Source organism: Hesperophylax consimilis, chromosome 2, assembly GCF_061612785.1.
Source record: "Hesperophylax consimilis isolate HC1 chromosome 2, BYU_Hcon_1.0, whole genome shotgun sequence".
NCBI lineage: Eukaryota > Metazoa > Arthropoda > Insecta > Trichoptera > Limnephilidae > Hesperophylax > Hesperophylax consimilis.
In genome coordinates this window covers 25,585,626-25,607,236 of record NC_142837.1, presented here as the reverse complement: position 1 = coordinate 25,607,236, position 21,611 = coordinate 25,585,626, and the positions used below count along the sequence as shown (strand labels likewise).

At 32.9% G+C, this 21,611-nt stretch overlaps 1 protein-coding gene across 1 annotated transcript; it reads left to right on the top strand.

Moving 5' to 3' along the window:
- Positions 1-828: 828 nt before the first annotated feature.
- LOC149425835 (uncharacterized) lies at positions 829-20,967 on the top strand. The gene is made up of 5 exons (XM_089643662.1): positions 829-840; positions 5,487-5,978; positions 12,439-12,984; positions 16,555-17,052; positions 20,455-20,967. Exons 1-5 carry the CDS (start codon positions 829-831, stop codon positions 20,965-20,967), a joined length of 2,061 nt encoding a protein of 686 aa, XP_089499788.1.
- Positions 20,968-21,611: the final 644 nt, after the last annotated feature.

Below are 21,611 nucleotides of genomic sequence, written 5' to 3'. Positions count from 1 at the left end.
GGTTAAAAAAAGTTCTCTGAGTGTTTCAAAATGTTTAATAAATTTGTAATTATTTTCACATTATATCAAAAAAATATTTTAATTAATGATATTACGTATTATCGAAATTAAAAAAATATGTTTTACTAATAAACTTGTGCAGGTGGCTAAAAAATGATACTTTTGAACAAACAGCATTTTTGGTACCTAAAGGTAATCACTATATCTACAGGAGTGACGCCCCTGACTGCAAAGTCAAACATAGTGGAATAAATCAATGTTCAAATATCTGAATTCTTTACTGAACAGATAATCATAAATTGATTTTGAAAGCATTTGTTGCATGAAAGCAGATGTCAGCAGGGTGACATCTGTTTTCTTTTAAATCGTGGACATCACACTTCTGCATAGTAGCACCAGTGTTTATAATCATGTAAATCTATAAAAACGTAGGTACTCGCGTTTTAGTACTTGTGTTGACATTTTTTATTATGTTGTTGGGCGTTTCTGCCTATTAAAATTACGCAACAATAAGGTGGCAAAAAATGAATAATTTTAATCCATCTATGTCATTACGAGTATTTAAATATGCTCCCATTAGCTTTGACATGCAAACCACTACCTACGTGTAAAATTTAGTTATAATTTAATCTCAGATAAAAAAAATACGATTAGTTTGTGCGCGATTGGCAAATCACTTTGTCAATTTTATAATCAGATTGATTTTGTCACATAGATTTGTTTGGTGGGGTTAATGGACTGATGTACTAAATAATATAAGTATATAAGTTAAGCTTTGTTTTAGATTAATTACAGTTTGTCCCAAGCGGTAGTCAGACAGTTACTAAAATGGCATTCAAAGTAAGTCAATTCAAAAATATGTATATGTATTATTATATGTTTTATTATTTGTCTGACAATGAAAACAATTACCACCTACACTTACAATTCTAGTTCAACCACCCGACTTAATAGAAATATTAATTAAGTTTTCTTCAAATCTTTCAACGTCAAATAAATTAGATGATTTGAAATTATTAAGGTGAAAATAACTAATGTTTTAAGATGTAAACGCGGACAAAATTTGGAAACCTTTTTTTACATCAACCCCAAACAGGACGAACTGAGGGAAATAATTTCCCTCGGGGCATATGGGGATGCTGTGTGGAGGGTCATCTGAAGGAAAGGAAGGATATGAAGTTCTGCGAAGGAAAAAGGAATGAGGGGTGGGTAGGAATCTGGGGGTTAGTATGTCCAGGAGTGTTGTATGAATCCATTCCTTATTTTTTTATTATCAATATAAAGTTTCTTTTACAGGTTTTTTTTTTTCGATGTCTGTCTCACTAGGATAAACCTGTGTCGAGACAGACGTATTTGATACATTAAAAATGTTTACATATTTTTTGATACATTAAATATTTCACTACATTAAATGACATTGTGAAAAAGATAGAAAATAATAAATAATAATAATAAATGATACATTTGTTAATCAGCATCTAGTTGGAGTACATACTTATGTAGGGATTTTTATAAAACAATTTATCATGGATCTGTCTTGGCTGATGATCCAAGATTTGATGTCTGTTTTATATTTCAGAAAAAAATCGTTCAGTCTAATGGCTAGTGGGAGAGCATTATATAGCCTTGTTGCAAAATATCTAAAGTTTCTCTGGCCAAAAGTTGTTTTAGCGAAAGGGATTTGTAAGAAATTATGTCCTTTTGTTCTAGTATCACGAGCAGTTTGGATATTGTCAAAAGTAGTTTTGTGTTTGAAGAGGTATGTTAGTATGTTTTTGGCATAAAGTTGCCTAATGTCCATAACACAGATTTTCCTAAAGATTTCATCCGAACTGCTTGTGATTGGTAGTTTGAGGATAATCTTTATTATAAGTTTCTGAGCTTTAGATATTGGATCAATGGCGGCAGCGTTTGCTCCTCCCCATGCTATGATACCATACTCTATTAAAGATTGACAAAGTGCATAGTAGATTGTTTTTAGCTGGCTTAGGTTGAGAAAGTTGCGAGTTTGTCTAAAAAAATAAATGAATTTTCTAAGTTTGTTTGCTGTAGAGGTTATATGTTCTTTCCACTTTAAATTGCTATCAAAAATAATACCTAAGTATTTAATTTTAGTTACCTGTTCTAAATAAGGGCAATCACATATTATCGGATTTGTCAGGTTGCAAGCACAAATTTTAATTTGATTTTCTGGGTTTCTTAAGGAAGGATTAATACTAAATTCAATGTATTTAGTTTTGGTCACATTCATTGTTAGTGTATTATTGTTTAACCATCTTTTAACCACAGTTATGCCCCTGTTAGCTTTTATGTATACATCATTCCAATTGCTTGATTTGAAGAGGAGAATCGTATCATCAGCGAAACTTACAATTTTGGCATCTATTTGAAGATTACATAATTCATTTATGTATATTAAGAACAGGGTAGGACCTAAAACACTTCCTTGAGGCACGCCGTAGTTAATTGGTAATTGATTGCTATTGCAGTTGTTGATTTTCACACTTTGCTTTCGGTTTGACAGGTAATCGCTAATAATAGTAAGTTCATCACCATTTATACCAATATTAGATAGTTTTTGTAAAAGTTTAGAGTGAGAGATAGTATCGAATGCTTTGCACAGGTCTAAGAATATTGATATGCATTTTGATCCCTTGTCTAAGTTTTCATTTAGAAAATCGGTAACTGTTGCCAGGGCTTCGGAGGTGCCTTTATTTTTCCTGAATCCAAACTGGTTGAGTGATAGTATGTTATTTTGTTCAAGGTATTCAATTAGTTGATTATTAATAGTTTTTTCAAAGACTTTAGATAGTGAATTTAGTAATGTAATTGGACGATAGTTCGTTATGTCCGCTCTAGAGCCTCCTTTATGTATTGGGATTATGATTCCGTGTTTTAGATTGTCGGGGAATCGGCCTTTTAGGATGCTTAGGTTAATAAGATTTGTTAAGGGAGTGGTTATTTCTGATGCAAGTTTTTTTAAGGCAATATTTGATATATCGTCTAAGCCAGTTGAAGACGAGTTTTTTAATGAGTTTATGATCAATCTAGTATCTTCATTTGAAATTTGTTTTAGACTAAAATGCAAGTTGTTGGGCAAATTTGTATTACAGCTTAGTGAACTGGAGTTGGTATGGTTTACATCGATATTTTTTGCGAGTTGTTCACCTATTTTTGAGAAGTATTTATTTGCATGATTAACAATAATATCGGGATTACTAGAAAAACTAAATATTTTATCATTTACTTTTAGTTGTTTTAAGTCATTCGTAGGATTAGGTTGAGAGTGGGTGGCTTCTTTAAGTGTTTTCCAAAGTTTTTTAGGATCATTATTACACTTTTCTATTTTCTGTTTGTAATATATCTCTTTAGCCTTTCTTATTATTTGGGTACAAATGTTTCTATATCTTTTATAAAAGTTTCGAAGTTGTATATCATAAGGATTGTTAATAACGTTTTTGTGGAGTTTGTTACGTTTACGGATAGATTTAATAATAGTGTGGTTAATCCATGGCTTAATTGGTAAAATATTATTTGGTATATGTTTTATAATTATGTTTGTATGTTCGTTAATGGTAGTCTGTAAGTAATTGATAAAGTACGTCCAGGCGTCTTCTGGATTTATAATGTTAAGTAATTCTGACCATGATTTACTCATCAGAGATTGACGAACACAATCATAATTGATTTGAATGATTTTTTTCTTATTTGTTGTGTTTTTATGTTTGTCTTTTCTGTTGCATGTTTGTATGGAAAGAATAGTGGTGTAGTGGTCGGTAAGTGTAGATTCATATACAATAGATATTACTGGGCAGTTGGATTTGACCATGATGTGGTCGATGCATGAAATGGAGTCTAATGTAGCACGTGTGGGAGTGTTTATGGTGCTTTGGAATCCATGGTAAGTGAGCGTATTTAAGTATTCTTGGCACTGAGGATGTTCGTTTGTGGGCAGAATATTTATGTTGAGGTCACCAGCAATAATACAATTTTTAATATTACATAATTCAGTTAAACAGTTATTAATTGATTTTAGGAATGGTGAAATATTATAAGAGGATGGAGAACGGTATATTGCTAAGATACATGTGTCATTTTTGAGAGTTATTTGCAAACAGTTTGCACCGCTGACTTGGATTTCCTTGACAGATAAACCAATCAGGTCAGTTCTGGTATAGACAACAACTCCATCGTTTTGTTTAGTATGTATTGAAGTGCTGTAGTGATCATACCCTTTCAAAATTTTAGGAGCATAATTTTTTGGTATCCAGCATTCAGTAAGAATAATTATATGAAAAGAGGTTCCAATATTATCAAGTTGTAGCAAGAATTCGTCAAAATTCTTGGAAATTGATCTAATATTTTGCTGTAAGATTTGAAGAGAGGATGAGTGTGTTTTTAGTACATTTTTACAGAATTTAGGATTTGACGTCCTATAATTGGTAATACATTCCATTTTTAATAATATCCATTACAGTAAGGGTTTTCTCTAGAATTAAAAATCTACAATACCATTTTTTTAATGTCACTTTCATGTTTGACTTGAATGATTTTTTCCCCCGGCCCCTTACGAACGAGTAATATCCTCCTACTGCGATGCAAGACGATGGATCGAGAGAGTCCGACTGAAGATGTCACGCAGTTGGTGTGCAGATGCATACGCCGTCAAGACCTGGAAAAACCTCCCCCTGTCAAATTAATACCACATTTTCTAATTTTGTTTTTTTATTAAAAATGGGTCGTTAAGATTAAACGTAACGTTTATTAACTCATTATTAAGGGCAAGTGTAATGTATGTTATAATCTACGCGTAAATAATTGGCGTCAATTTAACTATTTTACTAAAATACGCTTTTAGCAAGTTATGCTTTAAAATATTAAGACGAATTATTTGTTTCCGCCCGTACATACGCGATATGAATATGAATAAATAGTTTTGACCGAATAAAAAAAGGCAAACCAATACAACATTGTATCGGTTAAAATCAATATTGTTTCAAGAAAAGCAAACAAATACAATATTGTATCGGTTAAAATCAATATTGTTTCAAGAAAATCAAACAAATACAATATTGTATCGGTGAAAATCAATATTGTTTCAAGAAAATCAAACAAAAACAATATTAGTGATTTTTTAAACGAAAATCTGAAACAGAAAAATCAGAAAAGGAAACGGTCACATCTGGGACTCGAACCCAGGACCCTTGTCTTTCCGGGGACAGTGCTCCGTTTCGTTTTCTGATTTTTCTGTTTCAGATTTTCGTTTAAAAAAATCACTAATATTGTCTTCAATATTTAAATATTACAATTTGAGGTTTTACTCAATTAAGTTATTCCGAAAAATTAATAAAAACAATATTGTATCGGTGCGTCAATCCAATATTGTATTTGTATGTCTTTCTTAAAATAATTGAGTTTACATATGGACAAAACTATTTATTAACATATTAACATCATAATTAATAAAAGTTACGTACTCTTTACAGATCCTCGCTTTCGTTAGCTTCGTAGCTGTGGCCCAGGCTGGTCTCCTTCCTGTAGGACAGGTTCACTATGCCGCCCCCCAGGTCCACTACTCCGCCCCCCAGGTCCACTACTCCGCTCCTCAGGTTCACAAGGTCCACTACGCTCAGGAGGAGCAGTACGCTCCTGCCGAATACAACTTCGAATACTCCGTCCATGATGAGCACACAGGAGACATCAAGAGCCAGAAGGAGACCCGCCACGGAGACCAGGTGCAGGGATCCTACTCCCTGATCGAGGCTGACGGAAGCCGTCGTACCGTAGAATACACCGCTGATGAGCACAGTGGCTTTAACGCCGTTGTCCACAATGAGCCTAACGTACACCAGGTTAAGGTTATCAAGCCTATCCTGAAGGTGGCCGCCCCCGTGTACGCTCATGCCGCCCCCGCTTACCAGGCATACGCCGCCCCCGCCTACAAGGCATACTCAGCCCCCGCTCAATCCTACTACCATTAAACGAAACCGACCCACAGTTTACTGTTAAACCCACTGTTAAATTATGATTTAGTAACTTATTAATAAATTATTTTGAAATCATTGCTTATTTAATGTTTACCAAAAGGAAGGACTTTCAAATATGTTTTCAAATATGTTTTATGCGTATGCTTTAAGAACCGAGTACCAAAAAGTCGTATTATTGCCAATGCAGGTTCATTTATGGAATATTCTAGCATTTTTTTATTTACTTCACTGAAATTCAGGCATACCATCGCGTAATGGTTTCAGAGGGATAATCACCAGTGACATTATCATATACGGACATGATTAATCGTCTTGCTAAAGAGCTTGTTTAAAGATTTAATTTCCAAGTCATATTGAATTTCTAACCGCACCGCGGTTGAAACTACAACATTTATCTACGGCGTGATAATAATTAGAACTGTTTTAAATTTATATAAAAATAAATGTAAATATTTGTTGTTTCACAGAATTAGAACAATTCATCAAATTTCAAAGTTAATTTTCAAGTTCTGTTATTAAGTAATTTCTGTAACGTATTTTCCCATTGAGATATAATAACAGAACTTGAATAGAACTTTCACAGAATTTGAAAATTAACTTCTTAATTTGAATAATTCTTTAAATTTAAAAGTTAGTTTTCAAGTTCTGTTATTATTTCAGTTCTGTAAATTAACTGTACTATAATGATATAATAAAAAATAAATAAATTGAATAGGACATTTAAAGAACTCGCAAATTAACTCTTCATGAATTGTTCAAATTTTATAAAACAACTTATCCTTAATGTTCGACTGTCCAAAATATATTTAAGGACGGGTTGTTTCGGAGAATTCATCAAATTTTAACGTTCAGTTTCGGGTTCTGTGAAAGTCCTATCTAAGTTCTGTTATTTTAAAATTATAGACTAGTTGCTTGAAATAACCGAAATAATAACAGAACTTGAAACAATCTTTCTTAGAACCTGAAAATTAACTATGAAATTTGAAAAATTCTTCAAATTCTCCGAAACAACCCGTCGTAAATCTTTGAAAGTTCTCCACCGATTGCTTTGAAATTTTGACACAACTTTGCAGTCGAATAGGTGTGGGCTTTTATAAACATTTGACTGGTAAAAACGTTATTTTTTTTTTAAATGGCGCCATCTGTTGGACAAACATGCCTTTTTTGAAAAACAGTGCCATTGTTAGACGTAAAAGAAACACACGCTATTGTTTATCTATCAATGATAAACAATATGAGCTAAAGTCCAATTTAGTTGTGTAATTTTGATATTAATAATGAAGCATTTTCGTAATGGATGGGATTGCTGACAAGGAACTTAAAATGAGGGTTAATGTAAAAAAAACATTATTTTGTACTGATTTCAGAGTCAATATTAAAACAAACAGAAAAAAATACCGTCACGGCAATCTTGGCAGATGTGAACATCAAAATTGTTTTTTATTGAAGCAAGTAAAATTAATAATCAAGAAGATAGACTTAGTATTTTTGATAGTAAAATAATAATTTTATTATAATTTAAATGCATGCAAAGATGTATACAACAAATTAAAAAATATACTTATGCATTTATGCAATGCGATTAGGTTGTATTATCAGTTGTATCTTCTGAAAAAGCCCACGAGTCAGGAGACTAGCCGAATGAAGCGTCGTCCCGCCTTGCCACGCTCGGAAAAACCGCCTTCACCTCAACAAGTCAAAGCAGGGGATGCATGCAGTCAACAACGGAGTTCTGATATAATGTTTAAGATAGTAATATGGCAGTACGGCACGGAGCTAGTAGTAGAAGAGTGATAGAAGATATCACGCAGTAGAGAAGAGATCATAATTTTTAAAGAAAAAGAAAGTTCGAAGTCCCACCACATCGCATCTATTCTCCATTAGACAAAGATATATTGTGGGGAGGCTATTATGTATCGCATTTTGTTCTTCTTCCCGGCACTCATTTGGTAGTACATACTATATCATTATTATTTAAATGCCTATCCATTATGTATAGGTTTGTATACTTTATTTTATTTTTTTTTTATTTCCAAACTAATCATTCTAATAATTAAAACATAATAATTGATTTAGGGTTTATTCTCTTCCGTCCGATGCCCTTTAGGGTGCCCGCTTGCACAGCGCGGGTATAATCTACGTCCTATAGTTTAAGTTTAGACTTACAGAATTCACTAATTAATTTGTTACTTTACTCCTCACTATGAAACAATAAATAATTAATAAAATTTGAAGAAATAAAGTATTTATTTATTTTTTATTTTATTTATATATTTAACGCCCAGAGGGCTTTAACATGTAGGTGGTACAATTTTGATGACAGACAATTTTGAAACATGAGAAAAAAATAATAATAAAAAAATTATACTATAAGATAATATATGCAAGAAACAAAATTAAAAAGAACAAGAACATAAATTAAAAAATACAGCGATTTGAATGGTTTAAATAATACCTACAACTTCCATTTAGGAATAGTGTTGAAATAAGTATTTTACGTGATTCACAAAATTCGCAAAGTTAATATTAAATATATCGACATCACCTAAGTATTGGTTTCCCATAGTGTGAAACCGTTGTATTGGGGAGTTCGCAATGTAATTGCGCTTATGTGTGTTGCAGTGGAATAGTGTATTTTGTCGTGTTGTTATTGTAGGTATTCGTAAGTTTATGAGTTGCAGAAGTTCACAAAAGTCGAATTTTGAGTTTAGAATTTTGAATAAAAAAGTTAAGTCGTTTATTTTGCGCCTGTCTTCCAATGTGTGTATTTAATAAGAAATGATATTGTAAGTCTTCTAGTGTGATATTTAATTTAAAATTTATAAAACGTAGAATTTTTTTTTGAATTCGCTTAATGTTATTAATGTGAATTTTTTAAGAGGGAGACCAAATTACTGAGTTGTATTCAATTATTTATCGTTTGATATAGAACTATGCTAGAATTTTAATAACGATTTGAAGAAACAACGTAAATTTATCAAAAGTAAATCATAATTATAATAATATTACATCACTCATGCACCAACAATTTGTATTTTTAATTAATACGTCTTTATTTAAAAATGAACAAAAGCCTATGTGTCACATGCGCTGTTTGATTGGCATCTTGGTTGGCGGCATCTGACTTCACGATAAAACAAATTTAAAGATTAATTCCGGTTTTTTTATATTGTTCGTTTGGATAATTTTATCTTTCGATTTTGTTTTCGTATTAAATATTGGTTCCATGATAACTCAACATAGTAACAATTCAACACACCTTTAAAAAGTGATATAAAGTCATAAGAAACGATGAAATTTTTTTAAAATCCTAACCTAACCTAACCTAACCTACTTAACCCAGTTAATAAAGTTTTTGTTTCATCACTTTCCATGACTTTATATAACTTTTTAAAAATGTGATGAATTATCATTTTGATGATTTATCCGGTCATCGTTTTGTATGTACCCTCATCTACATACAAAACATAAAAAAACTCCATCAATCAATACAAGCTTTGGAGAAAGACTACAAATACCAGACAATAAAAGCATTCAACAATCTGACACTCAACACACAAAATAAGAGAAACAAAAAATATTTCACAAAGAAAATTAAGATCTGGATTAAAGAACAAAAAAGACTATAGGTACTACAGAACAAATTTATCTTAGAAGAATACAATATATACGTACATAGTACACATATTATACACAAACGACCATCAATTACATACATATTGCTCAGTTTTTATAAATGCCTTTTATTTTTATTTCATTATATTTTATTTTACTTCTATTATTTCTTATTTTACATTTAAATTTATCTAATTAACATAATTTCCAAACAGTACATTTTTATTTATCTGCATAATTTGTCAAATAAAATTGTAAAATGGGGACATGAGCCATTGAAATCATAACCTCCAAAAACACGAATCGGGACATCCAGAGCACGAAAAATTTAATCAAGTGGTAATGAATTTCTACACTGCAAAAGCAATAGTGATGAGATTGATTGAGATTTATGACATTTTACAATTGGGTTCTTCAATTAAAAGCAGTCAAATTAAGAATAAAAACATCACACCCGACTGAAAAATGAAAACTTTGAAGAAAACAAACTTCAAAATCATTATATATGAAGTTGTAAGTTAGAAGGTGTATTGATTAAAAAATGGATTATAGTTTCTTATTGTGTTTTCTGGCAGATAATGTTGCGTGCTTGTGGTAGAAGCTACCCGGTTAGCGGAAAATCACATCATTCAAATGTCTTTTCTAAAACAAATAGTATTAGTTCAATAGAAATTGTATTTAATGTGAGAACCTGAAAATCATGACATTTAATTTATAGTCAGATATTGTCAGCTTTAATCCTAACGATATTACTAATAAATATATATATATATATATATTTATATATTTATTCCTTGCGAAGATGTTTTTAAAGTTTGTTTATTTATTTTTTACTGTACGACAGACTATTAATCTAGTTATACATTGGGTGGCCAAATTATTTGTTACACTACTTACTGGACGAAGCTGTATAAAATATTTAAATAGTGAGAATATGTACTTTTATTTGTTTTTGTTAAAATAAGGTATTTCTTACACAATTAAAATAAATTTATTTATTTCAAATATAACGTATTTGAGAAAAAGCACAGTGTTTAGAAAAATCTCTTGATATTTAGTAGAACTTCCCTTGCGCTGAATGCATTCTAGCAGAAAAGCAACTCCGACTTCATTTACAATTTTCGTCTTTTGCACTCCTAATTAGCGTAACTCTTTGGAACATTTTCTACTGTTTTCCAAGCAAACGTCAAGAATTTGAATGAAAAAATTAATCGCTTTCCTCATTATTTTCTCGTTTTCTGACTTACCTTAGTTGTTTTTCTATCAAATTTAAAGTATAATTAGAGTTCAATTTATGTGTACATTAAAAACAGTTAATTCTTAAATAACAAGAAAAAATCTCTAATGTAACTAATAATTTGATCACCCACTGAAAGTACAAGATTTCTTTTATATCGACATTCTTAACATTTGGGAATATTTAAAAAAAGATTATTTAAAGAGTTGTTAAATATTTCCAATGTTTAAAAAGTTTCATTCAATAGGACTATTTCCCTTGCCATGCTATGCTGTGCTAGAACATTTGTTCTGTCGTGTGACATCTTGAAGAAGTGACTAAGGCTGAAGTTTTCAAAGACACAATCTGCAAACCAGAGTAACTGATTATTTAATTGACAGCAATTAAATCACTATTCAGTAGTCCTTTAAATTAACCCACATGTGTTTGTATTCGACCTCGGAATGATAACATACTTGCATTCAACATTGTAAGCATAGCGATTTAGCATAATTGGGAAATTTCTTCGTGTGTCGAGTGTCACATAGACAAGTTGCTAGGCAATAATATGAGATATAGCGACTAATGGTGGGAGCTCGGTATTTGGGGTATTTATACCGTGCTTTTTGACTGATATGGCACAGTTTGATTTCAACTATAGACAAAATGGCATTCAAAGTAGGTTCCATCTGATATTTTTTTGTAATCTTGTATCAAGTAAAAAAAATATAAATATATATTCATTGAAATTTAATGAATTATAATTAATTTTAACCACTACATCTTCTAAAAATCTAGTGCAATTTTTCGGAACCACCTTTCTTTTCTCGAAAAAAATGTAAAAATATGTTTTTCCTGTTTAGTTTCACTTTTATCGAGTAACTTTTGCCCTAACGAAGGATGAGTGCCTTCAAAGTCGGTAACAGTTTAAATAAATCTTTTGGTTAGAATATGTCTAGTTATTGCTAGCCTCAATGTTATAGATATTTACGAATATTTTAAGAATTTTTTTAAGTCATGATTGTTATTTTAAAACAATATCATTTTCAGTACGTATAATGAATGTATACCGCCGTTTTTACAAAAAACGAAAAAAAAATAACGGACTAGTTTAACAATAAAATATCCAATAATTACAAATACTTGAATTCTTGAAAAGTATACATTGGAGGGGACCCACCCTTTCCCGACGGCTGTGTGAGGAAACTGATTGTTTAACCTCCTTAGCCGCACACGTCAGGACTCTAATTTTTTTTTGTAAAAAGAAGCTACATTTATTTTAAAACGAATCTAGACCCTCCAATGTCCCTGCATGCATGATTGTTAGTACGAAATAATGTATGCATACTTACATTAATAGTAACACAAAATAAGAACACATATGAAATGTGTTCGCCTGGTGGTTTGGCATCTAAAATTAAATAATAAATAAGGAGCACAAATTATTATTACAAAGTGGAAGTATGATTGAAACATAAAAATATACAAGCCGCGTATCGAGGGCAGTTTACCCCACTATCACGGGGCGGTCCCGGCAAGAATGAGCGTTGAAAAGTATAGTGGCAAACCTAAAAAATATACGGAATAATAAAAACAGTTAATAATAAATCTTTCTTTCAGATCCTCGCTTTCGCTTGTTTCGTGGCCGTGGCCAATGCTGGTCTCCTGGCTCCCGTGGCACACTATGGTGCCCCCGCCCAGGTCCACTATGCCGCCCCCCAACAGGTGCACTATGCCGCCCCCCAACAGGTGCACTATGCCGCCCCCCAGGTCCACTATTCCGCTCCTCAGGTTCACAAGGTCCACTACGCCCAGGAGGAGCAGTACGCTCCTGCCGAATACAACTTCGAATACTCCGTCCATGATGAGCACACAGGAGACATCAAGAGCCAGAAGGAGTCCCGTCACGGAGACCAGGTGCAGGGATCCTACTCCTTGATTGAGGCTGACGGAAGCCGTCGTGTTGTAGAATACACGGCTGATGCCCACAGCGGATTCAACGCCGTCGTCCATAAGGAGCCCGGACAGCACCCCGTTGCCGTCAAGAAGATCATCGCCGCCCCCGTGTACGCGCATGCCGCCCCCGTGTATGCTCATGCCGCTCCCGTGTATGCTCATGCCGCCCCCGCTTACGCTCATGCCGCCCCTGCTCACTCCTACTACCATTAAACCCTACCGACCAAAATGAATGTTAAATTATGATTTAGTAAATTATTAATAAATTATTTTGAACCCACGCATTATTTGATCTCATTCCGTAAATTGTATTATATTTGTGCCTGATTTCTACATATAAAGTTTGTATTTACTAGAATTCTAAGCAATGGGTCAAGTAGCAGTACTTGATTAGTCAACTAATCAAGTAGCAACAAAATCCAAAGATACAGTACCTTTACCTTATCATATATATTTTTTAAAGAACTATTTATTACTACGATTTAAGCTTTTAACTAATGCATTATCTTTGAAAACGTATTAAAGAAACACAAAAAAGTTCGGTTCTCGGTGATACGTTGAAATTTGACGAATTGTTCAAATTCTCCGAAATAACCCGTCCTTAATGCTACATAAGGCTAATAACGGGGGTTTGCTCGTCGCTCTCATTTTAATTATTTCTGACTAATATTTTGCAAAATTCTCAATTTTTTCTACAATGATTTCTACGGATGTAAGCTATTTATATTTAGGATTAATAAAAAACAAAATCTTATCATTAAAATACTTTATGTAAAACGGTTTGAATATTTCATAAAACGTTTCAACTATAAAATATTAATTATTAAATAATTAAATTATTAAATATTAATTAAATATTAAATATTTATTAAATATTAAATATTAATTAAATTATTAAATACCAGATTTTATTTTTTATACGATGAATTTGTAACTTCCCGAAGGACCCCTCCAAAAACATTTGTGATTTTAGTAATATGTTTATAAAAAATAATAAATTTAGATTTTATATGCCCACTCGGGCAAAGTGGACCGTAGGTCCGTCCATTACGCGCGCCGACAATTGTTTTACGCGACTTCACCTTCGTTAAGATATCCACTTTATTTTAGAGATTTGATAAGGCAAATTTAACCTCAGGTCTGTACATTACACCTGGGCCGCGTCGCATATTTTTTTGCACGACGGCTTTACTTACGTCAAGTAAGCAATTTCCCATAATTTACAATTAAATCGCACAAGCAGTGTGAGTTAATTGTGAATGATTGGAAAATAAATGGGTTGAAATACAAATAGATATATTTTTTTTGGTTTTATGTTTTGCATCTTTTGGATATAACCCAAATATTGAATATAAAATATTTATGGTAAACATAAATGAATTAGAAAATCCCATCACAGTATTATCAGGACGTACAAAAAATAATTCTTGGGAATAATTGTAGATACCTGTAATAGTTGAAAATTTATTGAATTTGAAATTATATAAAAAATTAAACTGAGAAATTAACTGTAACAGAATATTATCAGTGATAAAATTACAGGTGCCTACAGTCAGAAGCATGCATTCCATATAGGCAGATAAGTACTGCCTACCCTACCGTATTCGAGTAGCATAAAAATAAAAATAATATTAAAATTCTTAAATTTTTACAAAAAATAAAATCAACAATTTCAAAAATACGCGCGAAGGTCCGCTGCGAATTGCAATTACTCGCGCGCCCCATCGACTGCCACACTAAAACGCGACATTAGCATTAACTACGGTACCCAAGTATTGTCAACTTCAGAGTAGATTATTTTATGTTTACATACTACGCAGAATATTATACATGACATGTGTGCTATGAGCTGTGTATAAATTCAGTGATGATGCGTGTGTGTGTTTTTAGTGAGAACAAATTCAATAGCGAGCAGTCATATCTGTTGGTACCTATCTCTGTTAATTAGTATCTATTTGATAATTAACTGACTATTTTCCATGCAATCGTCTTAAACATTTGTCATTCTTTTTTATCGGAAAAATATATAGATTTTTTCGTGCTAAAATTGTGATAGCGAAGAAAATTTGTGTTCAGATAAATAAAAAAAATGACTTCCCACTTATACGTATAATATATTATATCAATTAATTCGCTGTTTTTCATACCGCCTGTCCTAAAAAACGATTCTGCTTACATTACTTATGAACACTACAAAATTGACGTAAATTTCCCTAAACGATGCCTTTCTACCTCTATACAATATTGAAAATAACCACCTGCAGTAAATGAGAAAGAAGATAAAAATTGTACGGTAATTGAAACAAACTGATATAATAATTATTTTTTTTGGTAAACTAATGTTTAAGACAAGATTTTTTATGCATAATACAAAGGGTAACAATTATTTTATAAACAATAATATTATTAGCCTGAAACACTCATCCACATTGAAAAATCTCCTGATAAAAGATACATGACGCCAACGGGACCGCAACGGATCCCGGTTTGGAGTGGATTGGTTGGGAGTGAAATTGTTAAAAACATGATCGTGAGCACTAGCCCGAAACCTAAGCTAATAATAATAACTTCCATACTTGGATTTACAACCATGGATAAAAAACGAAAAATTGGTTTTACTGGTCAGTTGCTTAGTTGGCATCCCACCTGGTCCCTTATATACTGTGATGCTCGTAGGAGATTTTCAAATATTCTCAAGTTATTCGTAAACCAGAAATGTTTATATTTCTTTAAAAAAATGTTTTATTTATTGATAAAGCAGTTTAAAAGTGAAAGTTTTGTACAATTAAAACAATTATAAGATTCTATGATTCTTTTCAGAAGACGATAACCATGAAAATATTAGAAAGACTTAGCTCTCAAACTCAAAAAGACTGAGAACCCTTACCCTGTCGGTATCGATGAATAAATTTCGTAAAATGGTGATCATTGCCTACATTAACAGGTTCAGTACCAAGCACTCACATGGGAGGATGTCATTTTAATGGTAACGAAAGCTCCTGACACCGAATGTGTTAATCCAATATTAAACATCATAAATATTGTTCTTCTAATGAGTAGTAAATAATAATTTTTTGCCAATATCACCATGTTAGCCAATCAAAACTATATCTAATTCTAATTCGACCTTTAATTTTCTGACCAACTGAAAGGTAAATAAAAATTTGAATTACGTGGATTAATTATATTGGCGCTAAGTTGTGTCACGTTAATGACAGTTGGAAATATGGCGACTGGTGGGGTGAAGTGATTTGAGTATTTAAGGTGAGCTTTATATCCGAATTGGTACAGTTTGATTTAAACAGCAGACAAAATGGCATTCAAAGTACGTTCTTGCTATGTAAAATGATAAATAAATATTTTGAATACCTAGTTAGTTTGTTCACGTAGAATAAAGAATTATTAGGACGGGTAGTTTCGGAGAATTTGAATAATTCATCAAATTTCAACGTTCATTTTCGGGTTCTGTGAAAGACTTATTCAAGTTCTGTTTTTATATCATTGTAGGCTAGTTGCTTGACAACACTAAAATAAAAACAGAACTTGAAAAAATCTTTCACAGAACTTGAAAATGAACGTTGAAATTTGATGAATTGTTCAGATTCTCCGAAACAACCCGTCCGTGTTTTTTATTTATTCTATGTCTGTATGCGTATTATATTTTTAAAGCGAATAAGTATTTGGTGAAATACTAACATAGTGAAATACTGCAAAAGCCTTCATGGCATGAATAAATATTGAAAAAATGAGAATAAGTCCAAATAATTTTGTCGTTTTCAGGTCCTCGCTTTCGCTTGTTTCGTGGCCATGGCCAATGCTGGTCTCCTGGCTCCCGTAGCACACTATGCTGCCCCCGCCCAGGTCCACTATGCCGCCCCCCAACAGGTGCACTATGCAGCCCCCCAGGTCCACTACTCCGCTCCTCAGGTTCACAAGGTCCACTACGCTCAGGAGGAGCAGTACGCTCCTGCCGAATACAACTTCGAATACTCCGTCCATGATGAGCACACAGGAGACATCAAGAGCCAGAAAGAGACCCGCCATGGAGACCAGGTGCAGGGATCCTACTCCCTGATTGAGGCTGACGGAAGCCGTCGTACCGTAGAATACACCGCTGATGAGCACAGTGGCTTCAACGCCGTCGTCCATAATGAGCCCAACGTACACCAGGTTAAGGTTATCAAGCCTATCCTGAAGGTGGCTGCCCCCGTGTACGCTCATGCCGCCCCCGCTTACCAGGCATACGCCGCCCCCGCCTACAAGACATACGCCGCTCCCGCCCAATCCTACTATTAAACCAAACCGACTTTCAAAGACTGTTTTATTATGATTTAGTAACTTGTGAATAAATTATTTTGACCCCACAACTTATTTGACTCATTATGCTTTTTTGCGTGTTTCTTATGTTTATGTTGTTAACTATTGTATTGGTACCATTACTTTTATATAATATATTGATAGTTTTAGGATTTTTAGGAGTACCTTCAGACGTTCAAAAGTTTGTTTAGTTATTGAAGACAATATTAGCGATTCTAGAACCAAAATTCGAAACAGAAAAAGATACGGTCTCATCTAGGACTTGAACCCAGGACACCAACAATATCTCTATTTTCTCATCGCACATTTTTATTGGCTGTCATCTTAATGTGTGATTGCAAGATTCAACTAAAACAAAACGAAATCTAGACAGTGTCTCGGTAGTTTTTATTCCGACGTATATGATTTTTTTTAAATTTTCAACAAAATAATATTTGTTATTGGACTTTAGAGTCGGGGTGAGACCAGTGACGACACGTGGCATATTTTTTTTTAGTTTTTTCCATAATCAATATAAAAAAAACAAAAAAAATTAACCGGATTCAAAATTTTCGCTTACACTTTTTAATCCAAATAATGTATGGTTAAAGTCAGTCAAGTACGTCCCTTAACACCCCATATATTAGAAATAAAAATGGTCCGGGGACCGTATCTTACGCTACGCGTTCATAGATGACGTCATTTAAAAAAAAATGAAAATGCTTTTTTTTTGCAAGTTATGCTTTAAAATATTAAGATGAATTATTTTACACCTTGCAACTGCTCCTAACCATCTGGAGCCAGTGAGACTATGGCATCCCCAGTTGGGGTATGTTGTGAGTCTGAAGGTGATGAGGAAGGGAAGGAATTGTGGAAAAGAAAGGTGTGGAAGTACCTGGCTATTCAGATCTGGTCACCAAACATGGCCCCAGCCATTTCAAGCAACGTTTCAATTCTGAATGGTGGTCTTACACCAGGGCGGTACTAAGAGTATCTTCCACTCTGGAACGTGCCGCAAATATACTTTATATTTTTTTAAATGAGTTTATTATGAAATAACATAAATTAATGCACACCGGGATTTGAACCCTCGACCTACGGCTTGCTAGTTGAGAACCCAACACCTCGACCACGGACACCAAAAACACAATATGAATATGAATAAATAGTTGCATGCAGAAAGGTTTTCATATTCAATATTGGATTGAATCACCGATACAATATTATATTTGATTCCCTTCCTTGAAAGAATTGTTTTTATATGGACAAAAGTATTTATTCATATTGTGTCATTTAAGGGTCAAGTGTTCAATGCCTTTTTTGTTAGACTTTCATGGGAAAGTCATTGAAAATTCTATATGTTTTGAGCCTTTGTCTTGGAGGTTGAAGTTTTGTTTTATTATTTTTTAATTTGCTTACTATATGCAAATATCTTTTAACAATGGTTTTCATATAATATAGCCTCATTCACATGTTTTACTATAAGGGTCGTAGTCTTTTACATTAAAAATTATAATTTAAAAACAAAAAAAATTGTGAAAAAGAAATAAAATAAAGAAAAATCGTCAGCAATATTATGGTGTTAATTTACACTTATGAGGAAGGAAGTTACTTTTATAGTAGCATTCAGATTAAAATTGATCAACTTCCTTTCGAATGGTTTGGTTAGAACAAAACAAGAAAAGGTTATTTTAATTATATTAATAAAATCGAAAGAAACGTTCGATTTTTCGTATGTTTTACAACCAGTGGCGTTTAGTAATCTAGGACAAAACTAGCGCCCCACCTTAGCTAAAAATTCTTGAAAATATTCGTGTAAGCGATGGAAAGAGTGTTTTCAAGTTTTGGGGATATCTATTTTATTTCACATTTAATAATATTGTTGAAAAATTAAAAATTGGTAATTTAAAGAGAACAAAATCGATTGCAAAAAAGTCAGCAAATTCACGTTTATCAATATAAGCACAGAATATTTAAAAGTAACGTGCCACCACTTGTCACAATTAATCCTGAACTAGTTTTGTAAAACCAAAATTTAACTCTTAGTTCTCAGGCATATTCGGTCATTAAGTAATACCGTTTTGAAATAAAATCCAAATAAATGGAATATTTCTCGACATCTGAAAACCAAAAACTGTTTTTGTAAGGTTATTTTAAATACGATTTAAAATTTGGCTATTAGAAATAAACTAATATTTTTAGAAATATAAAAATTTTGAATGCAAATAAAAAAATATACCCTTCACGTTTTATGTTACAAAAAAATCTGATAACGAAAACACACTTATATTATTATGTTCTTGTTATTTTTAATTTTGTTTCTTGCATATATTATTTTTTAATGTAATTTTATTTTTATTATTTCTTTCTTATGTTTCAAAACTCTCATTAAAATTGTACCACCTACATGTAACAGCCCTCTGGGCGTTAAATAATTAATAAATAATTTATACAAAATGTATAACGTTATTGCCACTTATTTTATGTCGTTTCACATACAAATAATAAATAGAAAATCACGAAAAAAAGTCTCACAAGTTTTTGTCAAATTGCGGTCGGATCCTTTGCTTTCATAAAGGTGCACATTTTAATTATACTGTGGTTAACTTCTTGAATAAATAAAAAGGGGTGCTTTTTCTTTCTATCACCGTTTAGAACATATTTCTCACCACACGAGTAAGGGAGACATAACGATTTCTGTGAGACCAAGTGTTAAATGTAATTAATAATTGTGATAGAATGTTTTTTTTTTTAAATTCTAACCATAATTTTATAAATATTTTTAAACATATCATTTATGGAGGAATATTTGTGTAAAATGTATTTCATGGATGCATTAAAAGCCATTTTATTTTCAGATTTATAATTTTTTTATTTACCCCACACTTTACAATTTATACACATAGGTACCAACTTCACCAGCAAGACCTGCATTGTCAAGATCTGCAAAGTGTCATGTAATTAGTCCTTGAGTTTAGTGACCTACTGAAATATAAAAAAAATACGTTGGAACTACGTGGGCTAACATTATTGGCGATCAGTTGTAACCGATAAGTTAGATATCCGAATTCCGATCTTGTGGATACCTGAAAACTGACAATTGGCGGGGGTAAGAGAATTGGCGTATTTAAGGTGAGCTTTTTGACCAATATGGTACAGTTTGATTTAATCAGCAGACAAAATGGCATTCAAAGTATGTTCTTGTTTTTAACAATAATGTTCGGTTTGTTATAAAAAAAATTAACAACCTGATAATGGTCTATGTACCTCATTATGTTTTAATTTATCTCTTACTTTTGTCTGACTTAATTTCTTAATTTTATCCTATGTTGTAATGTTATTTCCGAATTGGTGAAAGTATATAATTTTATTTCTCGATTTCAGGTATTCGCTTTCGCTTGTTTCGTAGCCGTGGCCAACGCCGGTCTCCTGGCTCCCGTGGTCCAGTATGCCGCCCCCCAGGTCCACTACTCCGCTCCCCAGGTTCACAAGGTCCACTACGCCCAGGAGGAGCAGTACGCTCCAGCTGCGTACAACTTCGAATACTCCGTCCATGATGAGCACACAGGAGACATCAAGAGCCAGCAGGAGACCCGCAACGGAGATGACGTTAAGGGATCCTACTCCCTGATCGAGGCTGATGGAAGCCGTCGTGTTGTAGAATACACCGCTGATGAGCACAATGGCTTCAACGCTATCGTCCGCAACGAGCCCGCCCAACACGCTCCCCTGAAGCAGATCGTCAAGGTCGCCGCCCCCGTGTACGCTCAGGCTGCCCCCGCCTACCAAGCATACGCTGCCCCCGCTTACCAGGCATACGCCGCCCCCGCCTATAAGGCATACGCCGCCCCCGCATACAAAGCATACGCCGCCCCCGCTCAGTCCTATTACCACTAAACCGAACTTAAAACTGTTAAATTATGATTTAGTAACTTATTAATAAATTATTTTGAACTCCACCTATTTTTTCCTTCCAAAATTTTCCATGCAAGAATCTTAAAATTTTGAGAAATATTCTGAAATCAATTTAAATGATCGTATCACAGAAAAAAATCACTTCGTGATTTGATTACATTTTTTTATGAATAAACATACTTGTAGGTTATCATGGATCTTACAGCCACCGTACAAATTAAACCTGAACTATGATTTTGTGGAGTAGAATGTAACTTTTTGGTTTTAGATGGAGAAAACTTACTGATGTATAATATTGCTAATTAATTAAAAATCTCTTAAAATTATCCGTTTTCCTGTTAAAAACGGGACTGTAGGCCTTTAACGATCGATTTAACTGATTTTCTAATAAACTATCCGTAAAACACGAATGTGTTATGGCTTTGCTAAAATTATAATATTTTCGCATTTCGTCATTATATTACAACAGGGTAAACGCAGCTGCACGAACACTTGTTCCGATATATTTTTAAAGTACTAATAGTTTATCAGGAAATGGCCTGCTGTCACATTTTTAACAGGATTTTAATAAATCAGCAATTCTAATTTTTTTCCGTGTAGATCATGCCTTTAATCAAATTTACATA

Coding starts and splice junctions, on each gene's coding strand:
- LOC149425835 (XM_089643662.1), top strand. Junction 5,979..12,438: donor CCGCTCAATCCTACTACCAT/TAAACGAAACCG, acceptor TCTTTCTTTCAG/ATCCTCGCTTTCGCTTGTTT. Junction 17,053..20,454: donor ACAAGACATACGCCGCTCCC/GCCCAATCCTAC, acceptor TCTCGATTTCAG/GTATTCGCTTTCGCTTGTTT.